General features: G+C 47.6%; 1 protein-coding gene across 1 annotated transcript in view; it reads right to left on the bottom strand.

Annotated features, from left to right (window-relative positions):
* Positions 1-27,327, bottom strand: part of MMP24 (matrix metallopeptidase 24) — a 215,867-nt gene that overhangs the window by 32,030 nt on the left and 156,510 nt on the right. Inside the window, exon 5 of the mRNA XM_090064287.1 lies at positions 13,881-14,042. Within this exon, the coding sequence (XP_089920413.1) occupies positions 13,881-14,042 (162 nt within the window). The remainder of the gene's footprint in view (positions 1-13,880; positions 14,043-27,327) is intronic.

Below are 27,327 nucleotides of genomic sequence, written 5' to 3'. Positions count from 1 at the left end.
ATCACCAGGGATCCTGGTTTTCCGTTTCCCACGGAAAAAGAGAGAAAACCATAGATTTCCCATTTTTATAGGAGAAAACATGGATTTTCCCTTTTAGAAGAGAAACCCACGAATTTCCCCCTTTTGCAAAGAGCTCTGCAGGCTGGCTGAGTTCCCATCTACAAGAGGAGTTTGCAAAAGGGGCGGGGAAACCCTCGACCCTGTGGGGGATGGGCAGGCCTAACGCTCACACTTATTGGAGGCTGTTTCAGGCTCACTCTTCTTGCTGGAGGTAAGTGGGGCTTGGGGTTGCGGAGCAGGGCTGGAGGGGAAGCTGGCTGGGGGCTGAGGGAGCGGGGAGGTTTGCACCCAGCCAGGCACTCCGGCCGGGAGGGGGTTTGCAGCCTGCTGCAGTGCTCGGCTGGTTAGAAATCCCTGCCGCTCCCAGCTGGCTGCAAGTCTCCCTGCTGCCTCAGCCCCAGCCAGCTTGGGCACTCTGGCCGGGAAGCGGGGTTTACAGCTGGCTGGAAGCAGCGCGGGTTTGCAGCTGGCCCAGCACCCTGGCCAGCAGCAGGCAGGCTGCAAACCCCCTCCTGGCCAGAGTGCCCGGCCAGCTGCAAACCCTGGGCCACAAACGCCGTGCTATCCCAGGCTCTCCGGAGTGCAGCGTGTGCGACTGGACCGGCAGGGGCCACGCACGAAAGCTGCCTGCCGCTCCAAGGTCCTTGCTGCCCTGGCCACGCTTCCTCTGCGTGCACAGGGGCAGTGCACATCGCCCAGCCCCTGTCCCCCACACAGATCTGGGGGCGCGGGTCCCCCCGGCCCCCTGGAGTGCACGCTGCCTTTGGGAGCTGGCCTCGCCCGGGCCTGCAGCAGGCAGCAGCAGCGTGGGAGCCAGCTCGTGCTCCTGCTGTAGCAGCCACTGCCTTCCACTGGGGCAGGGGCTATGGACTTGGGTCCCTGGCCCCATAGCCCTGGCAGCTGGGAGCCCCCTCCAGCAGGGCTGTGGGGCTGTGGGCAGGAGTGAGGGACATCAGCAGGGCTGTGGGGGACACTTAATTTTAACCATGGGTTTTGGGATTTTTATCAGATAATTTGTGATGTTTTTTTTATCATGGAAAACCAGGATCCCTGCTAATCACAAACCCTGCCAGGCTGCTGGGAGAAATGGGGTGTGCAGCATCTGATGGCTGGGACCTGCTTCCTTATAAGAGGCTGTGACAGGAGCAGGACTGGATCCATGGCCACTTTTCTGCTTCAGAAGTTCCTGCGGCTGTGAGGAGCCCAGGGGCCCTGGGGAAGATCCTGGCCAGCCCCGGGGGCAGTACGGGTCACCTCCTGAGGCTGCTGGGGGTGGCACAACCTGGCAGGGTCCCGGTCCAGGGCATGGGAAGCTTGGGGAGGCCGCAGGAGCTTTCATAGGAAAACAGCAGCCATGGCTCTGCTCCAGCTCCTGCCACAGCCTCCCTGTCTGTCCTGGGGCTGGGGAGGGTGAGCTGCTGCCAGGCTGCTGGGTCCCTACAGGGCGGGGAGCCCTTGTGGCTCCAGGAGCCCCCCACACCACCCCTCCAAGCCTGACAGGCCCTTCCCTGGCACCCCCCAGCCTCCTGGTGGCAGCAGGAGCCACCAGAGTGCAAACATGGCCATGAGGCTTCGGACAGCAAGGGCCCAGGTGGCTCCCCCCTTGCAACCCTTCCTGCAAGCCATGCAGCCACACCCTCCTCCAGACACAATCACACATCCCACAAATACTACACACACACACAGACGCACGCAGCTCCGCACAAACTCCACATCCACCCGCCCACCCCTACCCCCCAACACCGCTGCACACCTCACACACTATACAAGAGTAAGACTACATTTTGAGCTATTATGCCATCACTTCTACATATAAAGCACAAATACACAGGTATCAGGACAAAAATATATTTTTAATTAAAGTAAAATATAATATTATGGATATTTGATTTTTAGTACATAATTTGTTTTTTTTTCTGGTTCTAAGATAGCAAACCCTCTTCTCCAAAGGAGTACTTCCAGGGGCAAGGGGAGGGACTTCTGGTGGCAAGGGTCAGAGGTCAGGGGTGGGACTTCCAGTCCCAAGATGGTGACCATGGGGTGGGGCACCAGTTAAGGGGCAGAGTTACCCATGCGGCCCTAGACAGCTTGCTAAAACTTGCTAAGTGGCCCTCCACCCAAAATAATTGCCCACCCCTGAACTACCCTGGTATTTCATGGGAGGAACATTCTATCAATTCTCACATGAATTGATGAACTCTACTTTTCTCAAGAAGTCTACAGGCCAACAAGAGGTAAGGCACTCCTAGATCTGGTAATGGGCAAAGGGAATGATCTAGTGAGTGACCTGAGAATCAAAAGGAAGCTGGGAGACAGTGATCATGAGTTGATCACTTTCTCTATCCATCGCAAAGCTGGCAAATCAGTCAGCAATTCAGAAATCCTTGATTTTTAGGAAAGCCAGCTTTCATAAGCTCAGGAGGCAGGTTGCTAAAGCCCTGAGAAACCATGATATGGTAGAGAGGGGAGTCCACAATGAGTTGTTGCTCCTTAAGGATGCAATCGTTAAAGCACAAGGGAAGTCCATCCTAGCCTGTAGAAAAGGTAGCAGAAGGGCTGGGCGACACCTGTGGCTAAATAGAGGGCTCATGGACCTCCATATCTGAAAAGAGTAGCCTATAAGGGATGGAAGTCAGGTAACATCACCAAGGAGGAGTATTCAGCACTGGCCCACACCTGTGGGGAGTAAACTAGGAAAGCCAAGGCTGAAACCGAACTCAAACTGGCTATGAGAATCAAGGACAACAAAAAGTCCTTCTTCATATATGTGGGTAGTCAGAAGAAAAACAAGGGCAACCTTGGAGCCTTGCTAAACCAAATGGGGCAGCTGACAACCGACACCCAAGAAAAAGCTAATCTCCTTAACAATTACTTTGCGTCAGTCTTCCACCAGCCCAAGGGGATCACCCTGCCAAACAAGATGCAGGATTGCCAGGGTATGGGCAAACACACACCCATAATCGAGGATCTTGTGAGGGAACACCCTGAGAGGCTGGACATCCACAAATCAGCTGGCCCGGATGGAATGCACCCAGGAGTGCTAAAGGAACTGGCTGACATCATAGTGTAGCCAATGGCAAGGATATTTGAGAACTTGTGGTGCTTTTGGACAGGTCCCTGAAGATTGGAAGAGGGCCAGTGTGGAGCCTATCTTCAAGAAAGGGAGGAAGGAAGATCCAGGGAAATACAGGCCAATCAGTTTGACCTCAACCCCTGTTAAGATATTTGAAAAAACCATCAAAGAAACCATTAACAACAGGCTAACAGAATGCAACAATGGCTTCATTCCAGGTAGGTCTTGCCTGACAAACCTCATTTCCTTCTACGACAAGGTGACACATCACCTCGACAAAGGAGAAGAGGTTGATATAATTCATTTGGACTTCAGAAAAGCTTTTGACTTTGTCTCCCATGAAGTCCTCGTGGTTAAACTGGGGAACTGTGGCGTCAACAACCTCACGGTCTGATGGCTCGGGATCTGGCTCCATGGACCCAGAGAGTGATAGTTGATGAAACTGTGTCAACATGGTGCATGGTGACCAGGGCCATCCCCCAGGGTTGTGTACTTGGACCAGTACTCTTTAATATATTTATAAATGATCTGGATATCAGAAGCGGACTGACTAAGTTCACTGATGACACCAAATAATGGGGAAGTGTGATCACACTAGATGATAGGCTTGCAATTCAGGCTGACCTCAACAGGCTTGCAAGGTGAGTGGATCAAAACCCGATGGCATCAACATGAAGAAATGCAAGGTGCTCCACCTCAGGGGAAAAAAAAATCATATCATACTTATAGGCTCAGCAGTGCTACACACACTAGCACCATGACCAGAAGAGAGTTGGGGGTCATGATTGACGAGAAGACGAATATGAGCCACCAATGTGATGCCACAGCCAGCAAAGCAAACAAAACCCTGGCTTGCATCTACCAGTGCATCTCAAGCAAGACCCAGGAAGTCATTCTCCTGATTTACTTGGCCTTGGTGAGGCTGCAGCTGGAATACAGCATCCACTTCTGAGCTCCACACTTCAGAAAGGATTGAGACTCCAGAGGTGAGCCACATGCATGATTAGAGGACAAGAGAACAGGCCTTACAAGGAGAAGCTGAGAGGCATGGGACTCTTTAGCTTGGAGATGCAAAGGATCAAGGGGGACTTAGTGGCAGCCTATAAGTATGTAAGGGATGTGCATCAGGAACGGGGAGAATATCTGTTTGCTGGGGCACCCCAAGGGAAGACAAGGTCTAATGGTCACAAACTGCTGGAAGACCGTTTTAGGCTGGACATAATAAAATCTTCTTTTACTGTCTGAGTCCCCAGAACCTGGAATAGGGTCTCCCCCAGAAGTGGTAAAAGCACCTACTCTGGACACTTTTAAGAAACACTTGGATACCTATCTTGCTGGAATCATTTAATTTCAGATGACTTCCTGCCCCTTTGGTGGGGGGCTGGACCCGATGATCTTGCTATGTCCCTTCCAGCCCTGATGTCTATGAAATCTATTAAATTCATTGATTATCATCTTTGAGAACTTGTGGACCCCAGGTGAGGTCCCAGTTGACTAGAAAAGGGCAAATGTAGTGCCCATCTTTAAAAGGGAAGGAGGATCCAGGGAATTACAGATCAGTCAGCATAACCTCAATACTTGGAGAGATCATGGAGCAGGTGAAACACCTAAAGGAGAAGAAGGTGACCAGGAATAGTCACATGGATTTACTAAGAGCAAGTCATGACTGATCAACTTGATTTCATTCTGCATTAAGGTAACAGGCTCTGTGAATAAGGGGAGACCAGTGAATGTGATCTACTTTGACTTTAGCAAGGTTTTGACCGTGTCTCTAATGACAGTCTCATTAAAAATAAGCTAGGCAGAAGGCAGGGCAGGATGGCACTTGGTACATTTCAGTGAGTGTGGTGCCATACTGCCCTCACCTTGGGTACCATGTCCAGTTTTGGGCCTCACACTGTAAGAAAGATGAGGATGGAACAGAAAGAATCTGGCATTGACGAAAATTATTAGGAACCATGACTTGTGGGGAAAGGCTGAAAGAACTAGGGTTATTTAGTCTAAAGAAAAGATTGACGGGGGGATTTGATAACAGTTTTCAAATATTTAAAGAGCAATTATAAAGAGGATAGAAATAAACTATTCATTGTGGCTAAACTATTCATTGTGGCTATAGGGGCATAACCAGGAGCAATGGCTTCAAACTACAGCAGAGGAAATTTAGGTTGGAGATTAGGAAGAACTTTCTCACTATACTAGTCAATTGTCCATCAAGAATGACAGGGTGAGTGCCGGAGAGCGGGATTGAGCACTGCCACCCACCACCCCATGCCACTGTGGCTCCCTAGGAGTAGGGGGGCCAGCCCTATGCCATCCACCTCCTCTTCCCCCCACTCTATGTCTGCTTGGCCCGCTCCTCTGGAGCCACGCCCCCAAGAGCATTACAGACAGACACACAGACAGATGGACTAAGCCCTTTTATATATATATATATATATATATATATATATATATATATAGTTATGGAATGGGGGGTTAAGTATTAGCTCATAGAGAGGTCATGAAATCTTTATCCTTGGAAATTTTCAAGAGCAGGTTAGACTGACACCTGACTGGATAGATTTAGTAAGGGATGATCCTGCCTTGGGCAGGGAGCTGGACTAGATGATCGCCATGAGGTCCCTTTCAGCCCTACTTAACTATGATCAAGGCAGTAACATATTCCAGCCGGGAAGAGACAGAACACACTGATCTCCTGCTGCCCATCCACAAATTTTTCTCCATACATGGAAATTTGCTGGTGAGGCTGTTTTGAGGGCACCTCTCTGAGACTACTCTCAAGACTTGTGTCTCTGTCATGTTGTCAAGAAAGAAGCTGCTGGGATTGAGCCCAGAGTGGCGTCATTCACACACTCCTGGGTTTGGAGCATATTTGGCAGGACATATGGGAGAGTTTTAAACAGAGTATGCTTTGGCCCAGAGGGGTTGGGGCAAAAAACCCACAATGTTGTAGACAAACTCCAAGAGACTAAGGAGCAGCAGTAGCACAGCCCCCTCCCCTCCCCAATGTTTGTCATGTGATCTGATAAGAGAATATTCTCAAGAAAATGCAGTATTTTATATCCTTTTATCATGCCTTCCATTTATACGTCTCTTCTCTAAAATAAGCAAACTATATCTTTTCAGTTTCTTTTTATGAGATGCACTTACATGATCTTTTTTACCTTTACAGGTTTTACAAGACAACTTAGAAATCAAAGTAAACCTTTATTCAAGCAAACACCAAAACCAGAAGAGTTCAGTACATAAGGCAAGAGGTCCCTTCCAGCCCTATGTTGTTATAAGCATTGCTTTTTTAAAAAAAGTGCTTTGTGTAAGAATCACTTGGGAAAACTTAGGGTTCCTATAAATGTGCAGGGCAGGCATTTCCAGAAGTACCATAACTTTTGCACTTTACTTAAATTACTTTAGGTACAGCACTTTAAAACTTTACAGACATTCCATGGCTTGGTGCAAGTTTTGTATCTCACAGTTCTGTAGAGTAGGAAGCAGCTAATTATCGCTTTGAAAAGTGCCAGTTAATACACATGCAATACAAGCAAATGAGGTAGGCTGTGATGCACTACCACACTTTGGTTTACATTTAAAATACATACAATGAGGTTTAATTAAGGCAATTCCCACCATTTAAAAATGTTCTAAAGTTGCCCACATGCATTAAGTGATGACTTTAGAATGCTTTAAATGGCAAAAATCGTCATGTATTACAGCTGTGGCAAGGGCTCAGTTATAAAAGTGTTGTTTTCTTTTCAGTACCCTCTAGAGTCAGATCAGCCATCTAAATCTTGGGAATATCAATTTGAATACCCCAGCTAATTTAAATTATTACAATAGTACAAGGGATGAGATGTGGCTTCAGATATCCACAATGAAAACTCTCTCTCTTTTTAACATTAAAGTTAACATTTTGACTGGCACCCAGAAGGAAGTGGGAAGAACTGGTGTAATACATCTCTTGAAGCTAACACCAATAAGCAGATAGGCAGCTGTGTTCTTCACTCCATATATCTTCATTTGCAAAGGTAGCTCAACTGCAGTAACATGACAGTGCACAATGTCATGGTGCTGTTGTCTCAAATTGAAGATGTGAAATAAATAATCTCAATTACTCTTGAGCTGCAGATTTAGAAGTGCACTTTCAGTCACCTCTGATTTCAGAAGCATGACACCCCCAAGTGCAAACTGTCTAAATCTTGGTTGCAGGCGACTCTTCAGTTTCCTATCATGTCACTTCCTTCTAACACCTCTATTGGCATATTTTTCTTGATCAAATGAAGTGGCAGTTAACTGCTTCTCTGCTAGACTGGCTACGCAACAAGAAAGGAAACACAGTACCAGCTATGACTGTTGAAAATTTAGAAGTAGTATTTCTTCTAATTAATGTGGTGAGGGCACATTACCCCACAAAACATTACAGTTCCTGTCTCAGAGACTTCATGTATTGGTTGAAAAGGAAGAAAAAAATGGAACCATGAATAAACCTGTATGAGAAATTCACAGAAATTCACATAGAATAGGCATTGTTTTGTCTCTGAGATAAAAAATAGCCATCGTAAAGTTGGCTGGTCTGGAATTAAACTTCATAGTCAAAGCCAGAAGGGAATATTAGATCATGCACTCTGGCTGTGACTATATCACAGACAGTTTAATTTTATCCATTTGTGCCTACATAGCCAAATAACTTGACTAAATCATAGCTTCCTGAAATGTAACCAGTGTTCACTTGAAGACAGTCTATCATTTCCTTGGGAGTTTATCTATTCATCCTTGATGTTAAAATATTTTTACCTTATTTTAAATCCTAATTTGTTTAACTTCAGTTTTCAGCCATTGGTTTTTGTTCAAACTTTTTTTTTTTTACCACTAAATGAAAATGCCTGTAATGTTTGGTGTTTTCTCCCAAAGAAGGCATTTACACGTTGTAATCAAGGGTATAAACAGACATCACCATATGAAGTAGTTCAGCTGTGATGGGGATTTGTCTGGCCATAACTCATCTGCTTCATTGGGCAAAACACATCAAAGGCCTGATCCTCCAGGACAATAGGCAACCTGTTCCCTGCTATAGAGATGTGCCTTGGGCAATCTCCAAGGTGTATATCTGTAGGAAGGGAACGCCAGGCCAGTGCTCCCATGGCTTAAGGGGCCCAGTCCTTTATTAGAATTCCCAGGGCATGCAAGATTCGGCCTCACAAACCCTCGGATTACCTGCCCAGGGCAGCAGAAGGGCATGGGCACTTCCGAGTCTCCTATGCTCTCCTGCCGTAAATCAAGCAGGTGTCTGCTGCAATAAAGCGGCATAAATTGATACCACCTATGATATGGCTATAAGGTTTGGGCCATTTGTGTGCAACAAGGGGTATGGGCATCTGTTTGATTGGCCTCTGTACCACCAGTGCATTGGTAGATATGTTACCAGTAGGTCAAAGAAAGTGACTATTCCCACCTATTTAGCACTGGTGAGGCCACATCTGGAGTACCGTGTTCAGTTTTGGGCCCCCCTACAGAAAGGATGTGGATGAATTGGAAAGAGTCCAGTGGAGGGCCATGAAAATGTGTTTTGGGGAAAATGACTTATGAGGATAGGTTGAGAGTGTTAGGGTGACAGTATTTGGATCTTGGGGAGCATTGGATTTGCACCTGAATAAAGGCATGACCTGTGACTTAGCAAGCTGCTGACCACAAGGCAGAATAATATATTACAAGTAATATTGCAAGACGCTTAGGCAAGCAGATTTTGATTATGAATGTTTCTGCTAAGCCAGCAATTTGCTTATGCTAACTGTGTCAACCATTTTCAAGTGAGTCTGGGTAAGTCTGTGTGCTGTGAATGAGGTGAAGTCTTAGGAATATGGAAGATGGTACAACATGGGAAAGAAAAACAGACTGTGGAAGACAACATGTAACTGGCAACAGAATCCTAGATGAATATATGCAAACAGGTAAATGGTGATTGGTGAAGAAGTTTCCAGGTTTTATTCAAAGTCCACCCATTGACCAAAGAAGTAAGTTCATGGCCTTGGACATGCGCTCATAGCAAAAGGGTATGCAAATGAGTAAAATGCATAGGCAATTCCATGCTAATGAAGTAAACAGTAAACAGAAGTGGAGCTTGAGGTAGGAGGAGAAATGGGTGGAACAGAAGGAGGGACAGAGGTGGAACAAATGTTAATAAGCATAAACCAAAGTGTATAAATGTGGAAAGAACTATTGTTTGTGGTGGCTCCCTGGTTTCACAGGCTGCGTGTCTGTGGGGGAGCTAGTCCAAAGCTGTCTCCATTCTGAATAAAGCTGTTGCAAGTGATGTGTGCTGGTGTTTGCTCCCTGCTTGTTCTGGCTAATGAGTAACAGGATCCATGAGCAATTGAATCGTTGTCTCCCTAGTCATTGGGCACTGCATGGAGTTGGGGTCTAACAGAGGGAACTAGGATTACTTAGTCTAGAGAAGAGAAGACTGAAAGGAGATTTAATAGCAGCCTTCAGCTACCTGAATGGAGGTTTGAAAGAGGATGGAGCTAGACTGTTCTCAGTGGTGGCAGGTGACAGAACAAGGAGCAATGGTTTCAAGTTGCAGCAAGGGAAGTTTAGATTAGATATTAGGATGAATTTTCTCACTAGGAGGGTAGTAAAACACTGGAACAGGTTACCCAGGGAGATGGTGGAAGCTCCATCCTTGGAGGTTTTTAAGACCGGATAGACAAAGCTTTGGCTGGGATGATCTAGTTGGGGATGGTCCTGCTTTCAGCATGGGGTTGGATTAGCCTCCTCTCTCCCAGTCTGTCCCTGTTTCAGAATGGGAGGGGGAAGGGACGAGAGGGAGCTCATTCTAAGGGTTCCCAGCCAGCTTTGGAGGGCAGGGTGGGTGTATTGGTACCCCCCCACCCTCCAGCACCAAACCCCCAGACTGAACTCTCTCCAGTCCCTTTCCCCTGACTTGCACCCCGCTTCTGAAAACACTGACAGGTTGGGGGGCAGCACAGGCAAAAGTTACAGAAGATGCTGTTTTGAAACATCACCTGGCCACTCATGCAATAAGGGTTCAGATTTTCACCCAGTTGGCCATCTTTAAAGCTGTCTGCAGCCATGCAGTTGTGTTTGGTCATGGCTATAAGCTGCTTTCTGTGGCCAGATTTGGGTGAAAATTTTCACTTCTGTTTGCACCTGGAGTGGTATGCAGTGGAGAAGCATGGGGGTGTGAGGGATGTGGCTTCCCTCTGCAGGCCTCTTTGGTCTCCTTAAAATCCTTTAAGGTTATGTAAAGTGTTTTTATATAAAGATTATTTAAAGCATTTTTATTTGAAGAGAAATGAAAGATATAAAAAGAATAAAGAGTCTCTCATGTGCTAATGAATTGTGGGTGGGGGAGAGACTAGTCAAGCCCAGCCAGCTGGCCCTGCACCACCCTGCTGCACTGATCCCCCTCTCAGGAATGGTCCTTTCCAGGAAATGTTCAGTGACATTGGGATTGGGAGGTTGCAGGCTGGGAAGGGGGACTGAGATGCAAGGGGGCCATGCATTCCTGTCTTGGCTGGGTATGGAAGTGGAGAGCTGGTGAGTGTTGAGCCTTTGAGCCAAGCCAAGCTCCTACATTCCTGGCCCAAGTATTAGGGTTCAGGGATGCCCTAGTTTCCCCCCCAAGCTTCCCATAATCCCTCCTGGCCCAGGGGGTGGGGGGAGGGGGGGGAGAGGAGGCTGGAGAATGCCAAAATGAGTTCAGATGGCTACTTCTTTGCCAGCCACCTGCACCTAGCCCTGCTGATCCAGACCTCATCATGCCTCATCCCAGCCCTGCAGCCTTGCTTAGAGCTGCCTGTGCGTTTTCTTTTAGGTCAGGCACAAGACACAGAAAACTTCAATGAACTATAGTTTACAAGAAGTTAACTGAAAATTTCCCATACTGCCAGGCCCCATTTCCCTGCTCTCTTAGGCAGGTTTGGGGAGGGCCCAGCTTTTCCCTGAGTCCCCCAAAGTCCTGTCCTGTAGTGGGGGTGGATGGGAGGGGACTGGGCTGCAGAGAAGCATGCTTCCACAGGCTCCATGCAATGTTTAACTCCCACCAAACCTAGATAGCTGTGCACTGGCAGGCAAAGCCAGAGTGCAGAGCTTCCGGGGTTTAGCAAGGGAGGGCCATAGCGCTGGGGAAGCACAATTCCCTGGGCTCTGTGATCCCACTGAAACTGGATGGTTCCACACTGGCTTCCCCTGCCAGCATGGAGCCATCCGAGTTTGGTGGGAGCTACCAGCATGGAGCCACTGGCGTTAAACATGACACAGGAGCATGGAGCTTGAAGAAGTATGTTTCCCTTAGGCACAGCTCCCTTCCGTACACCCATAGGGTTTGGCAAAGTGGGAGCAGGGTGTCTGAGGAAACACGCTTCCCTGAGCTCTGTGATTCCACTGAACCTGGATAGCTCTGCTCTGGCTTCCCCTGCTTCACCAAGGTCCTGCATCACTCAGCTGGCTCCAGGCTCTGTGCTAGGCAGCCCCTTTTCTCCCCCCCACCCAGACAGGAATGTAAGCAGTCGGTAGGACACAGGGCAATATGTTTAACTCTCTAAGCAGAGGTCTTCATGCTGAGGCCAGGATCAGGTCTTCTGGGGTCATTGGAATTGACTGGCCAGCACGGTGCTATGTGGGGCAAGGTCACACCCATTGGGGGCAGGTGGGTGAGAGTATTGGCTTGGGGGCAGTACCACTCTGTGGGCAGTAGAGTTTGTCCACAGAGCAGTCTTTAAGAGACTGAGTTCTTTTAGGTGTTTTCTCCCACTCAACCACTTTTTATAGCTCTCTTCTGCATCCTTTCCAATTTTCCCAAAGCTTTTTACAGTGTGGCCACTAGAAATATACAGAGTATCCCTGTTTATACATTGAAGGATTGCTTTATCTGTTTTGGCCACAGCATCATGCTGGGAGTCCTTGTCCAGCTGTTTGGCTGGTATGACCCCCAATGCTTTCCAGATTATTTTTTTTCCCCCAAGATAAAGTCCCCCATTTTTCAGGACTGGCCTGAATTCCTTGATCCTGGATGTAGAATTCTGTATCTTTGGTTGTATTAACATACAATTTATTTTCATGCACCCTCTATATGAAGCAATCAGTATAAGTCTGTATGATTCTCTTGTTCGCCTCATTATTTAATCACTCTACCATTCTTTGTATTACCCACAAATTTTACCAGTAACATTTTTATCTAAATCACCAATGAAAAAGTTGAATAGCATTAGGCCTAGTGCAGTCTCTGTGGAACCTTACTGTCAATAATTCCAGTTCAAAATGATTCCCCACAGGTAGCTGCTTTCTCAGCTCTATGAATTGATCTGTTCTTAATCCATTTATTGCGTGCTTTATTGTTACCATATGCTAATGTTTTAATCTGAATGTTATGTGGTACTAAATGAAATGCCTTAAAATGTCACATATCATTACCTTACCACTCATCCTTTAATTCTTTATTTCATGAACCGGTATCAGTTTTTTCATTTTTGAATTTTCAGTTTTTGCCCTGAGATCTGTCAGGCTGACAGGCTTACAATTACCTAGATCATCTTGATTGCCCTTTAAAATTATTGTTTCACTTTTTTCAAAGAGTAAAGAGAAAATTCCTGTCAGAAAAGTAAGAAAACTTCTGCTGGAAAGTGGGAGCAACCTAGGTTTAGTAGAGAATGGACTAGAGACACTTTATGGGCTGTTTATTCGTGCTACACAAGTGCCTAATATTTATGGATTGTTTTAACCAGTTGCATAGCAGAAGATTTACATTGTAATATAGAAATAGAACACTGTAGTCAACTCCTTCTAGGCCCCTCTTCCCCAGAAATACAGCTAAGGAAAAAACACTTATCTGCTAGCAGTAGCTAAAGAATCCCAGTCTTTTACAAGCAAAAACTGTAACAGCCTTCTGTAGGATTTAGTAACTTTATAACCTCATCTAACCTCTAGTTATGAGACCCTTTGTTCCTTAAGATACTGTCCCTCCTTATCACTCTCACCTGTCAAGCATTTATCTCTTCCCATGCTACTTGAAGTCTCTGCCCTCAATCTACACGTATCTTGGCTCCATACCATTTTTCCACATCAGTTTTCTTCAGTATATTCTCTTCCTCTCTAGATCCCTCTTTTATAGTGTAACTTCAGTATCTGTGCATTGTAACTTTAGTTACTAATTTTGAAAAAAATAAGCATTGAAAAGTAAACAAAGACACAACCTCTCCCCACAAGGAGAGCACCCACAGCCCAAACCCCCTGCCACTGAATGCTGCTGAAGCCCAGTGTCTGCAGGCTGGATGTAATGATTCCACAGACCATAGGTTCCTGATCCCTGGTATTTATTTTCCTTAATGTACTACATTCTCTGGCCTATTCCTTTCTGTATGCACTGCCTTAGGAAATGATACAGAAGTGGAAACTGATTCCCAGGACTTTGCCTTTGAGGGCATTCCCAACAGATAAAACAGTTGGTGAAGCCTTTTGGTCAGGAAGGAGCAGTCATATCATGAATCTTTGGCTATTGACAACTGATGAACAGAGTTACCAGCTGGGGAGTATTAGAGCAGCCCAAGGCTGGATACAAGTGGAAAAATCAGGGTGTTTTAATTAGTGTCCTGAGGACCCCTCAACTACCTGCCTGCAATAAATAAATCTGATCTGCAGACTGTAAGCATTTTGTGTGAGAATTTGTATCTTTATGTATCTAGATAATATCCAGTGTGAGCCAAGTATAAATAAATAAATTGCTAGTGTTGCTCACCATAGATTTTCTGAATTCCTTGGAGGTCATCCTGTGGGAGTTTAAAGTTTTGTGTTTCCATGTACTGGTAGAAAGGGGCCATGATAGCACTGGGGTCATTGGAGTGTTCGAGGCCTAGGGCATGACCCAGCTCATGGACAGCAACCAGAAAGAGATCATTTCCTACAGACAAAACATACATTCAGATTAGTTTCTCAGGTAATATGTTAATAACAGTGCAATACAAAATACAAGACTCCATACATGCTTCATACTGCAATTTAGCTCTGTTTTTGCATTGTGCAGCCAGTAGCTGCATCAGCTCTAGGCACCTGAAAAGATTGTTTTTATTGTTTTAAAGTAATATGACTATTACAATCAAAGCTCAGCTCAGTTATAGGAAATGCTGCAGCCATGTTGTGATGACTGTATTTAAAATATTGATTCTTGTAAAGCTATTTTAATTTGTTCACCCCGAAGTAAGCTGCAAGCGTGGTGCAGGGTTCTGATTTTGCAGCACATTAGTTAGTGTAACATTTCAGGATATTTCACAATAAGCATGCTAATTATAGGGCACAGGTGGCCATATACAAATTGCAAAAACATTTTAATTTTCCTATTCCAGTTATTAAAATGTTTAGGGCATAGGAATGGAAAAAGAAATTAATACAGAAGGCACAGAATAAAAAGGAAATGAATGGAATCTACATAGAAAATAAAGTTCAAATGTATAAATGTATGCAGACATAGATGGTATCCTGCAACCGCACTGTGTTAATCCGCATAGTGATTCATTAGATACATTCTTAAATCAAGAATGCCAGTGGTGTGACATTTGAAATTCATGTAGGTTAAACAGCAATCTGGACTAGCTGTTGCTAGAAAATAAAGTGTGCCACAAGTTAGCAGAATAGACTGTCCTATTTTTCATATAATGTTGTGATCTTAGAATTGGTAACTCTTGATCAAGTAAAAAAGCCACCACTCAGGTTAAAGTTTTCAAAGGCTTCTGAAAGTCATTAGGAGCCATGGCTAGTTTTCAACATACTCAGCCCAAATCTCCTTGAAAAAAAAGAAAGGACTTAGGCTCATAGGACTATGTATGCTCAGTGATATTACCTTGCCTAGCAAGTGGCACCCTCAAGCACTCTACACTGTACTGAGTGGCTGCTATTAGTACCGAGACTGAGCAACAGGGCCAGTTAACCTTCTCATAGGTTAATTAGTCTACCAGAATCAACACATACTAAACACAACTAAAATGTTTCTAGTTTAGGAGGCAGCCTTTCCAAAGTCAAGCATTCTTACGGACCCCGCTGCCAGGAATGCTAAGTTTGCAATGTAGATGTACCCAAAAATCACATCGGCACTTTTTGAAATAATAACACTTTTGAAAATTTAATTCTTCCTGTTATCCTGTGTTTTCACTGAAGTCAACCATAAATCTTGCACTGACTTTACAAAGTTTGTGAGCTGGTCATGCATTCTGCCAACTGGTTTAGCATGTGCCACAGCCATAGCAAATACACCAGTCCTTATTTGGAATTTTCCTTTACACTAAAAGGTTCCTCTGCCCACTACCTTCAGCAAAGGAAACGAAATACAATAATACTGCCTCTTTCATTTCAGAACATAAACATACTACAGTCACACAAGCCTTTGTAAATGCTCCCAGCTGGGCCTCCATCCAGGACTCCGATTCACTCCACCTGCACTTTATTGTCAAACATGGCTAGTTGCCCTTTCTGAATGCTTAAAGAATCTCTGCATCCTGTCACGGAGTGGAGAGGATTTTAATTGTAGCAAAGTGGCACACAGGCTGAATGCTTAGATCCCACTTCAGAAGTCTTAATAGAATCCTCCTCCTTATCAAAAAATGTTAGGAGCTGCTAATCACCATCATGTAGCAACAGTTCTATCCATAAAGTGTCAGTGGGGCAGAATTGATGATATTGCTGTGACTGCTTTAAGCCTTGTTTAGACTGGTCAACTTATATGATTATCATTTAAGAAATGTATAACAGACTAATAAGGGCATGCCTCTGTCTAAATCAGCAGTTCCCAAACTGTGGGTCATGACCCCAAATGGGGTCACAACATCAGCAATTGGGATTACGAGATTTCTGTGCCTGCAGTGGGGTGCAGGGCTACAATGCACTGGTGCAGGGCCAGAGGGCTGTGGGTCGGGAGTGAGGTGCACCTGGGGGCGTGGGGGGCTGTGGGTTGAGAGTGAGGCACCTTGCTGAGGAAGTGGGGTCATGCTAAGGAATACTTTGGGACTCACTGGTCTAAACCAAAGATAAATGCCAAGCTGTTCAAGATTTTGAGTGCTCCGATAGGAGAGGCTGAGGTCAAATATGTTTGGGGAGGGGTAGATGTAAGACAGTAAAGGAGACACTAAGCTCTGGGAAAGATGAAGAAGAAAGCCTGACCCAGTACTGACATGCTGGTATGGGAGAAGTCTAGATAGCAGGCTTTGGGTCTAGGTGCTGACTAAAGATTTGAAGCTGTTACCTAGCAAACTGTCTATGGTTAATTAGATTCTCTTATATTCAAAGCAGAACTTTATACATTGTTGAAACTGGACAGAATTGCAAAGCAACCTGAATCCTTCACTTGACTCCTAACTGGAATAGCTTATGAGACTCTGAATTCTGACAAACCACTTGGGTCAAAGGGGAAAACAGCATATAAATAAGTTTGCCTGAGGCTCCAAAGCCACAGTCTCAGTGACAATTCTGTCTGCAACATGATAAAAAAAAATGGTATCGACTGTGGCAGATTTTATATAAAAGTGGAAGTACATATTCTTTTGGTTGAGAGATGTAAGCTATTCCCCTTGTTGCAACAATGGTATTATGGTCACCATAGTCACCAACTTGAACTTGAGCTTGCAAATTAATGAACTGAGTATCCATAAATTCATCAACCTCTCTTTGGAAGAAGGGAGTAGCCATTGTTAAGTGCCTTTTTCCGCAGACATGGAGGCATTATTGTCTGTTGCTGTCACAGCCAACAGGGCTTCAACCTCATGGTTTTAGTTTGCTGGAGCAAACTTATAAAGGGATTCCTGAAAAGAGATGGAGGAGGGGGGTTTTAAGGGAGACAATGAGGTGAATTGAGTATTGTAACCATTCACCACTGTGTCCAGGACCCATGTTCAAGGTCCTTTGAGAGGGATTCCACTGCCCAGAGAAACTGCAGCTTTCTCTTCGAAACATACCTGAAGAACTCTTGGATTGTAGGGTCGCTCTGGAACCTTGAAGGGAATAATTCCATTTCACTTAGAAGATCATAACAGTATGGCTTGTGACTGACCCCAAGTTATTGGACTGAAGTGTAGGAGTGATTCCAGCACCTAAGTACCCCATTAAAGGACTAGAGAGACATCTTTATGCCTCCAAACTCCTACATTTTAATTGGGTTACCTAGAATTGGGTGCAAACTACACTTAGGTTATCTACCACATGCATAGAGCATTTAGTCTGTTTTAGTGTTGAAAAACTCTCTCTCTGAAAAGCAAAGTCCTCTGCTGATGCTTGGTTCACCTCCAGGAAACCTGACAATCTATAGAGATTGTCACCACCACTGTAGCTGTAGACCAAGATGCTGTACCAGCTGCATTGAGGGTACCGTGAAGGGCCTCTTTTGCCACCATCAAGTAGGGAGGAGACAGACCCCATATAGTTTGCAGGTAGAGAATCCAGTCTTGTCATGACGTACTCATAGGCCAGGTCCACACGAACAAGGGTGTGCCCACAAATAGTAGTGGCATGAATTTGTGCTGCTACTTTGTGCTGCAGTGCACACCCCTGCCCATGTGCTTTGTAGCAGATGCATTGTCCCATGGCTTCACCTGTTGCAGGGGGTGCTGGCTGGGGCACAGGGTGCCTCAGCAGGGGCCAGTCATCCCCGGTGCTGAGGTACTCAATGCCCTGGCCAGCTGGGGAGTGGCAAGTGAAGATGGAGGAACAGGCAGCCCCTAGTGCCTGCTCCCCCATCTCCTTGCACTGTGGGGTCCCTGCACTGAGACACACTGCATCCCAGCCAGCCGCTCCCTGCCTTGGTCTGGCTGCTCCCTATCTGCATGCCTCAGCGCTGGGGCTTCACAGCAGAGCCCCTGCATTGAGGCACATGGAGCCTCCATGCTGAGGCACACTGCACCCCAGCCATCTGCTGTGGCTGGCTGGGACACAGTGTGCCTCAGTGCAGGGCTCCACGTGCCTTAGCATGGGGGCTCTGCAGTGAAGTTCCCGTGCCGAGGCATGCAGACAGGGAGCAGCCAGCCCAAAGCTGCCTCCTCCCTATCTTAAGCTACCATATGTTTCAGCCAGCGAGCAGCTGGCTGGGGTGCAGGGGCCTCAGCAATGTGCAGATGGAAGACCAGGAAGCCCTGCCTGCTCACTTGTCTCTACATTTGTCCCGGTTGCTCACTACTTTGGTGTGGGTTGCACTGCTTTTGTTCCAGGATTTTTTTTTGTTTGTTTCTTTGTTACTGGGAAATCCCAGTAGCAAATTTTGCTCTGACACTGCAAATTAGCAGTGCTGCAGACTGATTAATGTGCAACTAGTGTGGTTTGTGGCACTGCAAAGAGGTTTGTCTGATAATAAGTGACAGTACAAAGCTACATTGTTGCAGAAGGGGGTATGCTTATCTACCTACAGAGTCAAGCCTTTTGGGTTTTCTGTCTCTTAATCCTGTATGATAGACCCTGGTCTTTTAATTTGCAGCTGCAGCTACCTCAGGTGGTGTCAGGAACAGGTAGAAATGTTCAGCACACTACAAGGCATGCTATGCTTTCTGTTTGTCTGTTTATCCATAGGAGGACAGGATGGAAATAGCACCATATTGCCCTAGCAGGTTCCAAACAGGCTGCATTGATAGGAAGCACTACTCTGATAGGTTTGGCTTCTGTAGTAATCCCAGTAGTCTACGGGTAGGTTGAGTAACTTCCTTCAAAGAAATTGGGAGCACATCTATCATGCAGCATGCTGGCTCCTGAAAATTCACAGGTTCCTTGAATGGATAGGGCAAGAACAATATCACAGTCTCAAAAGATGAGGAAGGTATGATTCACAGCATACCAGGAAACCTATATGAGTGGTTGGAGAGCCAAGCTCCACAGGAGAGTCTGCCACATACAAAAAGATGTCATATGAGAAGTAGTGGAGAAGTAGGACCATGAGTACCATGTCCTTTGTTCTAGGAGTGTGGGAGACTGAAAGTCCTAGGGAAAAAAGGTCAAGCCAGTTAATACTGATCTACATGTAACCCAGACAATGAAAAGAATGGTAACCCTATAGTCATCTCTGTAGTGGAGATTGGAGCAATGACTCTTTCATAGTGCTTAGGATTAGAAGGGACATAAACAGATCATCAGGTATGATCCCCTGCCTTGGGCAGGAATGAATGCTGGGGTCATAACACCCCAGCCAAATATGTGTCCAGCCTCCTCTTGAAGACCCCCAAGGTAGGAGAGAGCACCACTTCACTTGGGAGCCCATTCCAGAGCCTGGTATCCCTAACCATAAAGTTATGTCTTCTGATGTCCAGCCTGAACCTTCTCTCTAACAATCTGTGGCCGTTATTCCTAGCAACCCCTGATGGTGTCCGAGGGAACAGAGTATCACACAACTTCCACTGGTCCCCCCCGGGTGAGTTTGTAAATGGTCACCAGAACCCCTCTCAGCCTTCTCTTGTGGAGGCCGGATAGATTCAAGCCCTTTAGTTTCTCTATGTAGGGCCTGACCTGCTGCCCCTTGACCATGTGAGTGACCCTTCTCTGGACCCACTCAATGATAACTACATCCTTGAAGTGTGGCACCCAGAACTGGACACAGTACTCCAACTGCGGCCTGACCAACACTTCATAGAGGGGAAGGATCACCTCCCTAGACCTGCTTGCGATGCATCAGTAGATGCACAAGTTGTCGTTAGCCTTACTGACCACTTCATCGGATTGGTGGCTTATGTTCATTCTGGAGTCAACAAGGACTCCAAGATCTCTTTCTACTACTGTGTTGTCTAGAAAGGTGTTTCCCAGCCTATAGGCATGTTGCTGGTTCCTTCTCCCTAGATGCAGTACCCTGAGCTTGTGTGTTGAAATCCATCCTATTCTTATCTGCCCACCTCTGTAACCTGTCTAGATCTAGCTGGATTTTGTCCCTCCCCTCCAGTATGCCCACCTGGCCCCACATCTTGGTGCTGTCAGCGAATTTGGACAGCGTGCATTCCACACCCACATCCAGATTGCTGATAAAGATGTTGAACAGTACAGGCCCCAGGACTGAGCCCTGGGAGACTCCACTGCCCACATCCCTCCAGGTGGAAAACAACCCATCCACCACCACTCTCTGGGTGTGACCATCTAACCAATTTGCCTGCTTATCACATTTCCCGATTTGCAAGAGTGACATATGCAATTACAGGGACCCGAAGGTCACTACTGCAGGCAGTGGATCAGCTTATAGTGACCACAAACTGGAGAGAGAATATAGAGGAGGAGATGCTCTTGGACGTAGCTGCTTTGCTTTTGTCTAAGACAGCAAAGCAACCCTTGCAAAGCCAGCAGGTCAAGGCACTTAAAGGAGCCCACCTCTGCCCCAGCCCTGGAGTGAGCTGTTGGCAAGGCAAGGGCCCCCAAAGGGACACTTGCCTGCCTGTACACAAATGCCAGGAGCTTGGGGAATAAACAGGAGGAATTTGTCCTCCTGCTTAACACAAATAACTATCATATCATAGGGATACTGGAGACCTGGTGGGACTCCACCCATGACTGGGCCATAGGTATAGATAGCTATACCCTGTACAGGAGAGATCAAGTGGACAAAAGGGGAGGAGGTGTAGTGCTCCATGTCAAGGAAAGCTACACACCCCTGCAAACTGACATTGGCGCCCAGGGTGGATGACTGGAGATCCTCTCAGTTAAAATCCGTGGGGAACATGTGTGGCTAAGTGGGTTTCTTTCAGGCCAGCTATCGCCAGCCTCCCACCTGCCTCCAGGCATGCTGCCCACCTGTCTCGTCAGCCACGACTGGATGGATGATTAATAAATTGTTAAACAAGGAAGGAGGCTGCCCATTTCTTGCCCTGATGCCAGGGGGCACTATCTGCAGCTCTGTTCCTCCCCTATACCCCAGACCAAGCCTCACAGATGACATTCAGCTGTTAATAGTCACCAGCCCCACACTAGGCTCCAGGACCCTCCTAACAGGACCCTCTTTTGGTTCCCCCGCTCTGGCAGCCTACACTGCCTTCATCTGGGTTACTGAGCTACATGTAGCTGGCTCCCCTCTTGGGCATGGTCCCTACTTGGGACCTTCGGCCCTACACAGGCCCTGGCTTCACCTCAAAGGCCAGGCAGGGTCCCAGGCCTACGACTCTGGGTGCTCCTTATGGTGGGCCCCTGGCCCTTTTGACCTTCTTAGTCCTAGCCCCAGCATGTGCCAGTTGAGGGAGCACTCTGCCTCCACCCTCACTAGCCCCACACTTTCTCCAGGTCCCCCTTCACTGGATGTGGGGAGCTGGGGTACCTCACACCATAACTGGTGCCCCAGGGTCTCACAGAGAACTCTCACTCCCCCCCAGGGCAGCTGGTTGTCTGTGATCTTACAGACCACCACCTCTACACGGGGCTTCACAATGCCCTCTCCACCAGGGGCTCCACCACCACCCCCTTTGCACAGGGGTCCACCACTGCCACCCCCTCACTTCAGGCTACCAGATCTCCACCCCCTGAACTGGGGCCACGGGAGGGGTTTTGCTCCCTGGCAGACTCAGGTAGCCTTGGCCATATCTGGCCCCAACCTTCCCTCTTGAGGTCTCAAACCCCCACAGGGTTCAGGTGGCCTTGGCCATACCTCTCGCCCTAGGGGCTTCTACCCCCACAACTACCTCCGATGGAATGCAACTCACCCAAAGGTGAGGGCTAGGGTTAAGGCACCCCTACCCACCTTTCACTGGGGTGATAACTGGCCTGGCATTTCCTGTGGGCTCCAGAGCCACTGAGAGTCCCACCAGGCCACCCACTCCCAGCAGGGTGCAGTTTTATGTCAGGACCAGGAGCCTCCAATCCATCCCCTACAGCTCCTTCCCTACCTCCAGATGATAACAGCAGCCCTGCAGCCAGGCAATGTTGTGACCTAGCCTCCAGCAGCAAAACTGCCCTGTTTATATGTGCAGCCCTAGGTCCAAAATGGCTGCCCTCATCAGACACCTGGCGGCTGCTAGTGTCAGGCTCTTAAAGTGGCAGGCACCTACAGTGTCCTGCCACATCATGGCACAGGGCACACAGTGATGGGAGTCTACTACAGACCTCCTGCCCAGGATCAAGAGCTTGACCAGGAGTTCACCAGGGAATTGGCTGAGGCTGCACGCTCCCGGTGCATGGTTGTCATGGGAGACTACAAGTAGTGGGAAGAGCACTCTGCCAAATCCGAGTGGTTGCAAAGCTTTCTCTTATGCATGGGTGAGCTCTATCTGACACAAGAAGTTTATGGGCTGACGAAAGATAAAATGCTGCTCGACCTGGTTCTGGCAATGGGGGACGATGTAATCAGTGACCTAACAATTGAAGGGAAGCTGGGTGACAGTGACCACGAACTAATCACCTTCACCATCCAGTGTAAAGCTGGCAAGTCAGTCAATGATACAGAAGTCATCGACTTCAGGAAAGCTGACTTTGACAAGCTTAGGAGGCTTGTCAGTGAGGCCCTAAAGGGCCACAACCCCAAGAGGAGGGGAGTTCAGGACGAGTGGTTGCTCCTCAAAGGAGCAATCCTGGATGTGCAAGCAAAGTCTATTCCATCTCAGAGGAAAGACAGAAAAAGGGCACAGCAGACCTCTTGGCTCTCCAGGGAACTAGTGGACATCATGCATCTAAAAGTAAAGACTTACAAAGGATGGAGGACTGGATCCACCTCCAAGGAGGAATACCCTGCACTGTTCCAGACCTGCAGGGAATGAACCAGGAAAGCCAAGGCTGCAACGGAACTCCAACTAGCTACAAGCATCAAGGACAATAAAAAGTCCTTTTTTAGATATGTGGGGAGCTGGAGGAAAAGCAAGGGCAACCCCTGCTAAACCAGATGGGACAACTGATAACTGATGCCCAGGAAAAAGCCAGCTTGCTAAATGGGTACTTTGCGTCAGTCTTTTGCCAGTCCCATGAGACACCCCTGCCCATTATGGGACAGGGAGGCTTGGGTGAGGGAGATTCCTTACTCTTCATCAATGCTGACCTTGTGAAGGAACACGTTGAGAGGCTGGATACCTTCAAGTCAGCTGGCCCTGACAGTTTACATCCCAGGGTACTCAAGGAACTGGCTAGCATCATAGCTCAGCCTCTGGCACAGATCTTCAAGAACTCCTGGCACTCTGGTAAAGTGCCCAGAGATTGAAAGAAGGCCAATGTGGTGCCTATCTTTGAGAAAGGGAGGAAAGTGGATCTGGCAAACTGTAGGCCCATCAGCCTGACCTCTATCCTGGGGAAAGTCTTAGAAAAGGTTATCAAAGAGACCATTCTCAACAGACTGGCCGATGGCAAAATCCTGAGGGATAGCCAGCATGGGTTTACCATGGGTAGGTCTTGCTTGACCAATCTCATTTCCTTTTATGACCAGGTGACCTATCACCTGGACAAGGGGGAAGAGACTGATATCATATATCTGATATCATATATCTTGACTTTAAAAAAGCCTTCAATCTGGTATCCCATGATGACCTCTTGGCAAAACTGGCCAACTGCGGCCTCGGCTTCTCCACGATCTGCTGGCTGGGGAATTGGGTCCATGGTTGGACGCAGAGGGTGGTGGTTGATGGAAGTCAGTGCGCTGTGACCAGTGGGGTTCTTGCGCCTATACTATTAAAAATCTTCATTAATGATGTGGACATTGGTATCAGAAGTGAGCTGGCCAAGTTCACCGATGACACCAAACTCTGGGGTAAAGCGTCCACACCTGAGGACAGGAGGGTGATCCAGGCTGACCTTGACAGGCTCAGGAAATGTGTGGATGAGAACCTGATGGTGTTTAATACTGAAAAATGCAAGTTTCTCTGCCTTGGGAAGAAAAACCTGCAGCATGCTTATAGGCTCGGCAGTGCTACGTTAGCTAGCACTATGGACAAAAGGGACTTGGGGGTCATGATTGACCACAAGATGAACATGAGCCTTCAATGTGATGCTGCTGCTAGTAAAGCAAGCAAAATGCTGGCTTGCATCCATAGATGCTTCTCAAGCAAATCCCAGGACTTCATTCTCCCATTGTACTCAGCCTTGGTGAGGCTGCAGCTGGAGTACTAAATCCAGATTTGGGCTCCACAATTCAAAAAGGACATGGAGAAGCTTGAGAGAGTGCAGAGGACAGCCATGCACATGATCAGAGGTCAGGAAAGCAGACCTTACGATGACTGGCTGAGAACCTTGGGGCTCTTCAGCCTGGAAAAGCTCAGGCTCAGGGGTGATCTGGTGGCCACCTATAAGTTTATCAGGGGTGCTCACCAGGATCTGGGGGAACGTCTGTTCACCAGAGCGCCCCAAGGGATGACAAGGTTGAATGGTCACAAACTCCTCCGTGACCGTTTCAGGCTGGACAAAAGGAAGCACTTCTTTACTGTCCAAGCCCCCAGGTTTGGAATAGACTGCCACCAGAGGTGGTTCAAGCACCTACTTTGAATGCCTTCAAGAGACATTTGGATGTTTATCTTGCTGGGATCCTATGACCCGTGCTGACTTCCTGCCCCTGGGGAAAGGGGCTGGACTTGATGATCTTCCGAGGTCCCTTCTAGCCCTAATGTCTGTGAAATCTATGAAAGACTGTAGAGGATTGGTGTATCACCAGGACCACTGTGCAGACTTGGGATGTCATTCTGTTCCTTCCTGGTCATTGAAGTGGCCATTGTTTAGTCATCTACATGTCATTTTATGGCACTTATGTGGAGATAAGAATTTTTTTCCTGGATATATAAGTCTGTGTGTGTAGATAACTAGGTATGCCCATTGGCTTATGCCCATTGACTTATGCCCATTTATTTATACCATCAACAGAACAGACATCCTATCTTTGGTCTGCAGTAGTGGAATAGCTATGGTATTTTCCTGGAAAGCTGGAGACCTACATTCTAACCCCCTCCCCCACTCAGCGGTTTGAACCTAGATTTACTCCAATTTCCTGGCACAGTATGCCAACCCTCATGCCACAGATCAGGTATTAGGCGAGTCCTTTAGTGTCTCTGATGCTTAGCTTGTGCCCCTTGCATTTAATAATTGCTGGAAAGAATGGATGGAGGTCAATGCACTCACTGGGAGCAAGAGCCCCAGCCAGAACCCAGAGCTCCTCTCCCTGACTGCTCCGTCCCAGGCTAGCAGGCTCATCGTTTAGCCCCGGACCCTCTTGCTTGCTGTTTTCCTCCTAAACCCACATACCTCCTAGGGCTGTGCGAGGCTTTGGACAGAGCTTCGGATCTGGAGAAGCTTTGGATGCTTCAGGGTCTGAAGCATCATATCCAAGTTGAAGCGCTGGCCTCGTTAGGCTTCCCAAAGAGCTTTGGAGCTGCCTTGGAGATCTAGCCATAGGGTATAATGGGGAATCAATGAAATATCTATAACTTTGTTGTTTTTTGTCTGATTTGGATGAAGCTTGCAGGGATGATAGCCTCTGTTGAGAGCATGAAGCATGGCAAGCTTCAAGAAGATCAGTGCAGGGGTTTGAGTGGGGAACATCACCCCAAATTCTTGAAAGCAAAACTCATGTCATGTCTAGGTGTTACAACATAGCAGGGTAAAAACTGCAGGGGTGGTAGCTCTTACTGAGTCCACAAAGCCTGTGAAGTTTCAAGATCAGTGCAGGGGTTTTGGGGCAACTGTACCCCAAATTATTGAAAGCAAAACTCCTGTCCTGTCTATGTATTACACCACAGGGGGGTCAAAACTGCAGGGGTGGTAGCTTTTACTGAGGCCACAAAGCCTGCCAAGTTTCAAGAATGTTGGTGCAGGGGTTTGGGAGCAACTGTCCCTCAAGCTGCAGACAAGCAAAACTGGTGCCATGGGTGCTGTGGGACTGACTATGTCTGTCTTGGGGCGGGGAGGGGAGACACTACTGCAGGCCTGGCTGCTAAGCTGCTGTGTTACCAGTTACCAATCAATCAATAATGATTCACTCAGGGACCAGGCACTCAGGGACCAGCTCAATACATAGGACCTAGCTACTACATAACGACTTAATGAGCATCAATTAGCACCCACCAAACCAGGCTAAGGAGAGGGAAGAATCAATAAAGACAATCAAGTGGCCCAAGACAGACACAGTCTTGGCATGAGTTTTGCCTGTCAGCAGCTAGGGGTGCAGGGCCCCAGGACACCCCCTGCACCGATCTCCTCGATAGCTGGTAGGCGTCACAGCAGGGGCCACCAGCCCTGCAGCTGTCACCCTTCTGGCCCTTAACACACTCAGTGTCACCCATGGCATAAGTTTTGCTTGTCCACAGCTTGAAGTGCAATTCCCCCCAAACCCCTACACTGATCTCCTTGAAACTTGGCAGGCTTTGTGGCCTCAGTGAGGGCCACTAATCCCGCAGTTTTCACCCCACTGTGATGTAACACACAGCCATGACATGAGTTTGACTTTCAGGAATTTGGGGTACAGTTCTCCCCAAACCCCTGCACTGATCTTCTTGAAACTTGGCAGATTTCATGCTCTCAGCAGAGGCTACTGTTCCTGCAAGTTTCATCCAAATCAGACGAACAAAATCCCAAGTTATAGATATTTCATTGATTCCCCATTATACCCTATGGCCAGAGCTCCAAGGTGGCTCCAAAGCTTTGGAGCCACTTTGGCTGGATCAAGGCAGAAACCAGATCTGGAGCTCCAGATCAGATCGTGGCCATCTGAAGCGGCCAGATCCAAAGCCGGATTGGATCACTGCCAGCTCGTACGGGTCTAATACCTCCCTCTTATGGCTGCCCAGAGAACTAGTTACAGAAGAAGTGCCAGAAATTAAATTCAGTAATGCCTGGCTTGTGGTGTGATGGTTAAAGTGCTATATTGGGAGGTCAGTCTCCAGTTGCTCCCTGGAGGTGGCAGTGGCATGGTGGGGAGAAGGGTTGGAATGCCGCAGCCCCCCCCCCCCCGCAGGCAATAAATACAGAAGGTGGGGAGAGGACCTGAGGCCAGAGCTGCTGGCCTCAAACCCTCTGAACTCGGGCTGATGCAGCAGGGAGTAGGGGACGAGAAGGCCCGAGGGGGGTGGGGAGAAGCTGGCCTGCCATGCTGGTGGTAAGTGGGGAGCAGCAGACCTGGGCTGATGTGGGGGTGAGGGGACAGGAGGAGCAGGCATGGCCTCAAAATGGTGGCAGGGAGAGTGTGGGAGAGGGTGCACCAGGCCCAGCCTGGCCCAGAAACAGAGCACTGGGGGGAGCAGCCGAGCCCTGAAACGGCGGCTGGGATGGTGGTGGGGGGGTGGCCCAGCACA

This window comes from Crocodylus siamensis, chromosome 10 (assembly GCF_052110815.1).
Source record: "Crocodylus siamensis isolate JL-2025a chromosome 10, ASM5211081v1, whole genome shotgun sequence".
NCBI classification, from domain to species: domain Eukaryota; kingdom Metazoa; phylum Chordata; order Crocodylia; family Crocodylidae; genus Crocodylus; species Crocodylus siamensis.
This window is presented reverse-complemented; position numbering and strand designations above follow the sequence as displayed.